The 10,411-nt window shown below is 34.7% G+C and overlaps 1 protein-coding gene across 1 annotated transcript in view; it reads right to left on the bottom strand.

The window, feature by feature from the left end:
* Positions 1-6,419: 6,419 nt before the first annotated feature.
* The window catches only part of LOC111046472 (locomotion-related protein Hikaru genki), a 245,283-nt gene continuing 241,291 nt past the window's right edge, over positions 6,420-10,411 (bottom strand). The window contains exon 11 of the mRNA XM_039430371.1: positions 6,420-8,249. Within this exon, the coding sequence (XP_039286305.1) occupies positions 8,050-8,249 (200 nt within the window). The 3' untranslated portion in view covers positions 6,420-8,049. The remainder of the gene's footprint in view (positions 8,250-10,411) is intronic.

Here is a 10,411-nt window from a genome sequence, read left to right as displayed (position 1 = left end):
ACTGTCAAAACATATTAATCAATTGTATGATTACTATTCCATCGCATTGGATTATTTTACGTCTATAGACATTTGGATGATTACTTTTTCGTAGCTCAAGAAAAGCAAAGCCATCAATTCTGTGTTATTGGTTCCTTTACATTTTCCGTATACATTCTTTCCCTATCATGCTCATGCACTGTCGCGACTAAATGGTACCTAAAGACTCAACCATTGCTCGGTTGATACTGCAACTCAGTGGAGTGATGGGGAGAAAGTTTTGGAATGCATAGGTGACTCATTTACTGACATCACCGCATTCAATAGATTTGTGCTGAAAAAAAATAACTCTGTTGTACTTTTTACAAAAGAGCGACTGCCGGTAGGTTAATGTAAGTTTTGCTGCATATTCAGAGGGTAATTTGCGCTGAATGCCCTTTTCACTTTACCGTCAGGCCATTAAAAATTCAGATTTCTGTACTTTTTTCTGTAATTAATGTACTTATTTCTACAAATCACCATCAATTTTTACATTTTTTTGTATGAACAGAAAATAGCCCAGTCAACGAAGTGTTATAGGGGAAAAAGTTTGGAAGACAATTTTTCACCCTGCAGTTCTGTTCAGGGTAGTGAGGAGGTAAACATATCAAAAGTCTCACCCCTACCCCCTTTGCTAAAGGGTGGGAGTGATTCAAAGGTACCATTTTTTGGTTTCTCGCATATAACTCGAAAATTATGCATTTCACAGACAAGACTGTTGTATAAGAAATTAAAGCCTACATAATTTCCTACAATATTGATTCAACAGCTTTTTCTATATCTCTTTCACTTTTCGAGATATCCCCTCTAAAAGATGTGACATTTTTGAAAAAACGCATTTTCCATCAATTTTTTGCTATTTTTGCTCTTATAAATTTTTGAATATCGATGGTAAAAATCCATGCTGATCATAAGCTTATAGAGCATCAGATTTTCTTCAATTTTATGTATAATTTCACAAGTTTACGCACATCCCCACGACTGTTGCAGCAGCTTCAATGTTGAGTGTGAGATCTTCAGTTATGCAAAAATAGACTAGTTGACAAAGGAATTTGGAGAGAATGTTTTGAACACAATTTTTGACTTTGCAGCTTTGAAGGCTAGTTGGAGGGTTAACATATCAAAAGTCCCCATCCCTACCCCTTGTGCTGAATGGATGAGGGTGGTTTAAAAGTTGCATTTTCAAATGTTTTGCTTACACGCTCATATCTTGAGAAAAATGCGTTCAACCGACATGACTAACTATCCATAAATGAAGCTTGATATATTCTCTACAATATTTTTTCTGTGGTGATTTGTGATATCTTCAAAAGTTTTTTAAATATACGCTCTTAAAAGTGTGAAATTGTTAAAATAACAGCTTTTTATCCTATTTTTTAATGTTTCAAGGCCTACGACTCTCCAACAATGCAGCGTAGAAATGAATGCCTACCGTAGATTTGTAGAGCTTTGTTTTCTCTTCAATTTGATGTATTATTTTACTACTTAATGTTTTCCTTCTATTGTTATAGCAGATTCAATGTGAGTGGTGAAGTTTCAATTCTGTAACAATTGATCACTTGACAATGATTAAGAGCAAAACAGCAAAAAATTGATGGAAATTGTGTTTTTTTTTTCAAAAACGTCACATCTTTTAGAGCGGTTATTTCCAAAAGTGAAAGAGATATAAAAGACGTTGTTAGATAAATAATGTAGAAATTTTGTAAGCTTTAATTTCTTATAGGATAGTCATGTCTATAGAATGCATAATTTTCGAGTTATATGCGACCAAAAAATGGTACCTTTGAATCACCCCCACCACCTTAGCACAGGGGGTAGGGGTGAGGACTTCTGATATGTTTACCTCCTCACTACCCAAAACAGAACAGCGGACACAAAAATTGTCTTTGAAACTTTTCCCTCTATACCCTTCTTTGAGCATTCATTGCCTGGACTAAGAGCATTCCAATTCCAATGAGATACATTGAAGCAGCAAGGATGATCTAAGGATTGAATAATATAGGCCTACTTTGTAATAAAAGAGTACCGGTGAATAAAATCCTCGATTCAACATCTTCCTTTATTTTCTATACTATAAAAATTTACTAATTAAAAGAGTCCGTGAACAAACCTGATAAATAACTTACTACAACTAAATTCAATCGCACTAGAAACTTCAAAATTCTTAATTGTGTCAAAAACATACGGTAACCTACAAACAAGCAAGGAGATTGATCGAACCAGTCTTTTGACCGAGTTAGAGTAATTTCATCGCCCGTTCAGCGGCAGTCAAACTTAACCATTGGTTTGACCGTGGTCGAACGTAACTGGTGTTGGTGGAACGAATTATTGCTGATTTGATCATCGGATAGACTTCAACCATGTTCAAATGCCTTGACCAAGATTGGTGAAACTGGGCATTATTCTTTCAATTATAGAGAAATATCACAACATCTCTCACCATACAATAGAATTATTGAGATGATGACAATTACTAGGGCTTTACCACTATTCATAAATATGATTCAATCTCCTCAATATTGGATGAATCGGACAATTTTCAGTCTCAATTATTTATGAACGAGTATTTATTCATAGATAATGAGATAAATTACATTTTGTAGAGTAGATCATCATCCCATTCGTGATTTTATAGTTAGAAATAATTGATCAGATACTTGCCAGACACACTTGATCAGACACAGATGATTGATCAACATCACAATGACACTCAAACAAAAGATGACAAATCTATTCCTCCATTATTATACTTAATATCAATTTTAAATTGATTTCTAATTTGAAATTATTTTTATCCTTTTTGTTCTTTCTCATGTTCTATTCAAGAAAGTTGAGAGTGATACGGGTTGAAGTTATCAATACTAACTCTCATAAATATATAAACCAGAAGAATATCTAAAATGATATTTCAGCTGAATGGACTTTCTCAGATTTGTCAGTCACAGGAGAGCTGCTCTGGAGGTTAGTGAAAAAAAATCTGGTGTGGCGCACTCACACAACTTTCTTTGCCGTTATGAAAATTGATCACCTGACGCTAGTGTTCACGCGCATCTCAAGTCTACTATTCCAATACCTACTATTACTTCTATTATTAATATTATTAGTAATAGTAGGTATTGACTATTCTAAGATTTGAGCCAGCTGGTGACAGGGCAATAATATTCTGGAGACACACGAGGTCGGCTGTCTCTTCATAGTGAATGATTTAATAGAATCAACAATTTTTGCTTACAGTTTGCAATTGAATAATCACATTTTCTCGAATTTAGAGCTTATTTTCAATTTTATGAGAAAATGTTACTGAACATTGAATTGTATCGATTTTCATGCTCGATCCATTTGAAATTTTTTTCTTTTAATTGTATCTGAAGCCTGATAATTGGAAAACTCCTGGAGTTTTTACAGATATGAGACTTGTGGCAGTTGATAGAGCTTATCGATGACTATTTTGGGTATAAATTCGATCAAAATCATCGGAGCCGTTTTCGAGAAAATCACGAAAAACCCTGTTTTTGACAACATTTTCTCCATTTTAGCCGCCATCTTGAATTGCATTTGATCGAAATTGTTCGTGTCGGATCCTTATAGTATAAGGACCTTAAATTCCAAATTTCAAGTCATTCCGTTAATTGGGAGATGAGATATCGTGTACACAGACACACATACACCCATATACACATACAGATCAATACCCAAAAACCACTTTTTTGGACTCAGGGGCTTTTTTGGACTCAGGGGACCTTGAAACATATAGAAATTTAAAAATTGGGGTACCTTTATTTTTTTCGGAAAGCAATACTTTCCTTACCTATGGTAATAGGGCAACGAAAGTAAAAAAAAAAACACTTTTTTGGACTCAGGGGACCTTGAAACGTATAGAAATTTGGAAATTGGGGTACCTTAATTTTTCTCGGAAAGCAATACTTTCATTACCTATGGTAATAGGGCAAGGAAAGTAAAATGATTATCAATTTTGTTCTAACTCTTATCCACTTCTAGGGAGTAATTAATAATCTAGTGGATTATTTATCTCTCTCCAGGCAGCCAGAATAAAAGCAATACTGCAATCATTTTGAAATGGGTTTGTAGATACTGGAATTAATTTGAGAAATACTGCTTTAAGAGTATAATTCCAGAGAGTTGTAGAACTCTTCAAAGGAGTTCATGATGAACAATAAAGTTTCTGCTTTTCTCCAGCTGAGTGACGAGTTTAATCTTGGAAAGGTCTTTTTATTCAACATAACTATTCAAAATAAATTGGAGCTTACTGCTGAGATTACAATTTATTACAAAATAATATGGGGCTGGCGGTAAAAAGTGGGAACTTACAAGATAAGCTGGCTGGAATTGTTGAAACAGCGTTTTGGTTGGTTTGTTCCATGATATAACGCAATAGTGGGTCCTGTTTTAACATGGCTAGTGGAAGAAAGGAAGAAGGAAAAAGTTGAAAAGGAGATTGTGAGGTAAAGGAAAGTGGAGAAGTACTTTTGGAGAAAGAGGAAGGCAGATATGGGAATGAACGCTATGAAAATTGTGTGAAGTGAGGAAGGTTGAAATGAGAAGAAACGTGAATTTGCAGTGTTAGTAGGTGAACGAAGGTGTGAGTGAGGAAGGAAACCGTGAACGAAGGAACATTGAAAGTTTACGTGGGGTGTAGAATCAAAGAAATACGAATACAATCGTGGAATATGGATGAATAAGACAGGTGACAATGAAGATTAGAAAAAAAGAAACACGTATCCTTGAGAAGAGGCAAAGTAGAAATTGAAAAGGTGAAGAACAAAGGGAAAAATGGAAAATACATGATGGAGAAAAGATTAGAAGAGAAGCAGCATGAAGAAGTAGCGCTGGAAAGACAAAGGGCGAATTGCTTAGCTTCAACTAAGCTCATGACATACGAATTTTGTCCGGTCTTAAAGCGTAAAAAATAACAGAACAGAGGACTTAAATAAGTCGGGGCGGGTGAGAGTAGTAACATATTTTTGCCGGCGACACGGACTTTATGAGCCGGTCTAAACACTGAGCAAACACTGTGGCCTGCGGCTGATAAAAGAAGGAAGCTCTTCCCCGAAAATAGTGTCATCAAAACGAGGTCGCCGTACCAGTTCCGCTTTTTCTGGAGGGAAATTGCCTCTTGCTTGGACCCTGGAGCAGGTCAAGACGCGCGCTTTTACAGCTGTACTATGTTGGTCGAGGCGTTCCGCTAAATAAATTGAACCAATAAAGACGACACTGGTCCTCGTCCAACGATATTGAGGTCTTGCTCGCTCTGTATGCGGGCCACCGGCCACCGGCCACCCCTTTCATTCTTCTATTGATTTGTGGCTTTTGCGGTTTTTCAACAGCTACACATATCAAATAATAATAGTTTCCGTCTTGATTCTCGAGATTCATTGCGTACTGCGCTGTTTCTTCCAATGTGCTATGAACAAAGGCCTGTGATCATATTTGAAAGTTATCATTTTTTATACTTTGGTGATGTCCGTCCTGGAGACTATATTTTGAATCACTTGCAGACTCTATATTCCTTCTATACATTTTTTTTATTTGTATTACATTTTTTATAGTCTGGTAGTAGTCAAAAATATAATTTTCGAGTTTGATCAGAATGACAGTAGTATAATACTTATATCTATAATATGGGGAGCAATACTACGTCCATTCTCCCATTAGGTCTATAGGATTTATTCAAGTAGAGGCATTGATTTGATTTTCTCATTACTACAAGAAATTATTAGAATACTGGGAACTCATCTAGAGCATTTAATAATGAACTCCAATAGGATTTATGGATCTTTTCTTCAAGTTGTTGAGAATCAGCTAAGTACAGTAGAAAATATTGACAACGATCTATCACTTACAGTAACACATCATACTTTGATGAGCCTATGTGATTAAATAATGGGGTTCTCGCTATACTCCACAATATTCATTATTATTTCTCATTCACATGAAAACGTTAAATCTTTCAAGCATTATCTCACTGAATTAGTGCACATCGAGTAAGATAATTAGAAAGTAATGTTCACAAGATAGTGATGAAATATTGTACCTATTTACAAGCATAGCTTTATTAGTACATTATGTATTGTGTGATATTCTCGGGAAGCTATGATTCTCAAACAAGGAAGTCCCAGTATCTTATAATTCAGTTCCCTGAATCTCCAGTGTGTTCCAACAGTTCAAGAGAATCATTCCCTGTTTTTTGTAACAGCCTTTCTTTATTTACATTTTGACCTCAGCATTCAGTTTCCCCTTCCTTGAGACAGAATCCTCCCTTGAAATAATATTGCTCTTGCTGAAGAGTTGGAAATCTCAATTTTCGTGCTAACATAAATAATATAGTGAATAAAGTAGAATGAATGAGATAGGGGGAAACAGGATAAAAGAGAAAAGGGAATGATTACGAATGTATACGAAATAAAATGGCAGACACCTTTTTATTGAACTATTTACATACATTTATGATTCCAACATGAGGAAATCCAATTATACATTATTTACAAACTCTGATAAAAGATGCAACAATCAACTTGAACTGAGAGATCCAAGATATTTACAGAATGCACTGAGCATTAACTCAACATTACTGTTAAGGCTCTTCCATAAATTCTAGAAATTCATGTGACTGCTCATGTCTAGTCGTTACAGCTGAATGATATTTATTTCAACTCCAGATTTCGAATTTGATCAGCTCAGATCACAATCTAATCTAAGGTGATATTATTTATTGTACAAGAGTAATAGCTACGGTCTTCCAACAATAATCATACTACAATCACGCTCTCTTTGAAATAACCTTGAAAAGTAGCTGGATATCCTGAACTTTTTAGTAGGCGAATCTGACTGAAAAAGAATGATATTCATTAAACTCTGTAATTCAACCATAGAATGATTATTGATCAAAAGAGATCAAATGAATGTCACAATGATATGATTTGAAGAAAACTTTCTTGAACCAAAGTCAATCTTCCTTGTTCAATCAAAGTATTGCTCGCTATAGTGGAAGCCTACTAGCAGTGGTCTTATCTGATTATTTTCAAATCAATCAATAAAAATATAAATACACCATTCTAATAGAACAGAATTGTAATTCCAGTCAAGTAACCTCATAACACGTTCCTCCCGTCATACGTACATTATATTATCACAGCAAATATTTGACTAGAAAAGGTGAAAACCTATCGGACTTTGTACATTGATAGCTTGCGACTTCTAAGATTAGTTAGGTACTACTTTATTCAATATGCTATCAACAAAATAATTTGGATGATGAGAGTGGGATATCTGAATATTTCACTTAGTGCCCATTAAAAAAATTACCTATAATAGTTTTTATATCTTGCATGAAAATGTTATATTAAAGATTTCAGTAAAGTTTAAGAACTGATTCCTATCACATAAAAAATCTTCCTCTCAATTAGACCTGAAGTGCAGAAAAAAACCAGCAAGAATTGAAAAGTTGGCATTCCTTCTCACAAATGTCTGAATGAGGGTTTCCTTATGGAATCATCAATTCATTTTAAAGCTCCATTACTTATGAATAAATATTCAGATTGAATGATATTTGAGGTTGTGGAATGTTTTGATAATTTACATTCCTCTCCAACAGAATTAATATTAATGTGTAATGAATCTCCAAATATGGAGACTTGAAAATCAATTTTATGAGAGGGAAGTTTCCCAAAATTAATTATATACCTCTAACCAATAATTTGTATAATGCAAAATAGATTCTCATATTTTTTAAGAATCGTTGGCGTTACAAGAGCTATAGTCGACTGAGGAGCTATAAGTCGTTGTATTTTTTCACATTTCAACAATTATCATTTGAATACTATGTACATTGATACAATATGACATTATTTTTTCATCATAACGTTCTAAGTTTGATAATTTTAGTTCGTTTTTCCATCGTTGTATATTACTTTCAGATTCTAGCAACTTCAGTATTCATCGTTACACTACAAAGTTTGCTCTGGACAAAGTCCCAGTTTCAATTTTGTTCACTCAAGTTGGTCGGCACAGGAACTAGACTTCAGTGTAGTCCGTACAGTTTGGCATCGGTGGATCCCAAGAGCCATCTTCTCGGCAGACGGGCGAAGTTTGCAGCGGGGACACGAAGCCGGCGTTGCAACTCACCTGCAATTTGTCTCCCGACTCGTACCAGAATTTCAACGGAGCTAGCAGGCCGTTCTCTGGTTCTCCCGGATATTCACAACCTGGTTTACCTGAGAAAACAGGAAATTTGGTCGTTGAAATTACAGGTCAAGTTCACCTGAGGTGAAGGGTAATGTTGGGAATGTTGTTGCCTGTATTCACTTTTGTTACACTGATAGTGAACTTCAAAAAACAAGGAGATGAGATTATCACTACTTTTCCTTATAAGATTGTATTGAAGCAAACTGATTGGAACTGAATGCGTGGATTGGGATTCAATAATTCTATTTTCTGCTTTCAAAGTTTTGCTCTTACCTTCCAATACATACTAGATCATAAATACAATATGTTTGCTCTTCATATTAACTAAAGCCCTCTCAAAGCGGAATATACAAATCATATAACTCACAATATTCGAATTCATTTATTTGACATAGAAATTTTATACAAATTGAGAATATATCTATATTTTCTCAATTGAAATAAAATATGGCACTACCGGTAAACAACGAATTGTGCGCCGGCAGTTAGTTAGAACAACTAGGTATATTATGATGAACATGTCAACAGAAAAATAAAAATAAAGCTTATCATAAATAATGGCTTATATTCTCATGGGAATTCGTTCTTATATCAATTAAGAAATATTACAGATATTCGCGTTTGAGCAAATGAAGGTTAGAATAAAGAGGAGATATGGAATGTTCACAAATCAATTTAATCAATCATGTTCGTCTAAAAGGCTTCGGTTAACCTCAGAAACATTGTTGCAAAAGAGATAATAATTATTCAAATATACAAGGAATAATGATCATTGTTCGAATGCTAGTGATTGGATTGCAATTATTCAGCAGAAAACAATAATTTTCCATAGTTTAAAAAAAAGATGTTATCAATTCTGCTGATGACTTTAGATTTCGGATTTTCGAACTTATAATATTACAATCCACTTTGTAACAATATTTATTGTTACAATTGTGAGTGATGAGAATTATGCGAATTAGCCTGAGAAGTTAGCCTGTTGTGAAAATGGATTTTGCTGTTTTACTTTTCGGCGTTGTGTTGTGTTGACTCTGTAAGTGTGTGCGTAGAAGCTATGATCCTAAGAATAACATCAATTTTCCTGGAGCAACAGCTTAGTTCATGACCCTTGCTTTTCTGCATTGTGTAGTGTCGACTCTATAGGTGTGTGTGTAGAAGTTGTGGTACTGGGAAGATCAACGATTTCCTAGAATATCAGTCTGGTTCACGACCTTATAAGGCAAGGAATTTATAGCTGTCAAGGAAAAATAGCTGTCACTTGGTGGGAGAATGTATCTTAAATTGTAGTTGTAACGTTCCTTTCTATTGGTGGAAATTTTTCTAGAGAATAGTGGCTACCAATCACAGTTGGCGTTGGTTGGCTTCCCATCTAGTGAGGCCGTTTGCAGCTGTCCACGGCAATACGAGAAAAGCGAAGTGCATTCACTCAGCGTCTGTCCTCTGTCATAAGCGGTACAAAATGTAGTCTGATCAATATTTTGTGTTAATCATGGTTTCCATGCCAGCTTTAGCCTTTTTAGTATTTGGCTCTGGAACCTTTTGTTCCAGTAGCATTTTTAGTTTTTTCCGCATCAGTAGTTGCTTTAATTAAGGAGAGAGAGAGAGTATTAAATTGTCACCCCACAATGGAGATTTTCCTCCTATAACCGCTAATAAAGCGGTGTAAGTACGGGAACATCAAGTATGGGATCAACGTACGAATCCATCAATTCACGGGTTCATGAACGTGTGTCTTTAAGCCGCTGGCTTGAGTAATTTGGTTTGAGTAATAGATTTTCGGTTGTATCTTTACATTGAAATGTGAGGCCATATTTTCTCTGTCAGGATCCAGCTGGGAATTTCAGTTTTCTTTAAATTTATAAATAATTATAATCTTCTAAACTACTAAAAGTTGAATGAGTATATGAATTTTTAAAGGTCCCTTATTGATTAAATTAATGTTTTAAAATAATTCTCATCTTAAAGTTGTAAAGGATCAAATGAAGTTCCAAGGACCCTAACCTTTTCTAAATTTGTTTTGATAACATATATTTTTTGAATAGTTTTTTCCAAGGTAGTATTCCATGATGTGATACTTGAGGAATCTTTGTCTTTGCAGCTTTCATGATATAAAGATACAGAATAGTTATTATTGGGGATCATTAATATTTGATAATGTTTTGATAGTGTTTTAAAGTTTCCAAGTGTGTTC

The sequence above is a fragment of the Nilaparvata lugens genome, chromosome 6 (assembly GCF_014356525.2).
Source record: "Nilaparvata lugens isolate BPH chromosome 6, ASM1435652v1, whole genome shotgun sequence".
NCBI lineage: Eukaryota > Metazoa > Arthropoda > Insecta > Hemiptera > Delphacidae > Nilaparvata > Nilaparvata lugens.
The sequence above is the reverse complement of the archived record's forward strand: the minus strand, read 5'-3'. Positions and strand labels throughout refer to the sequence as shown.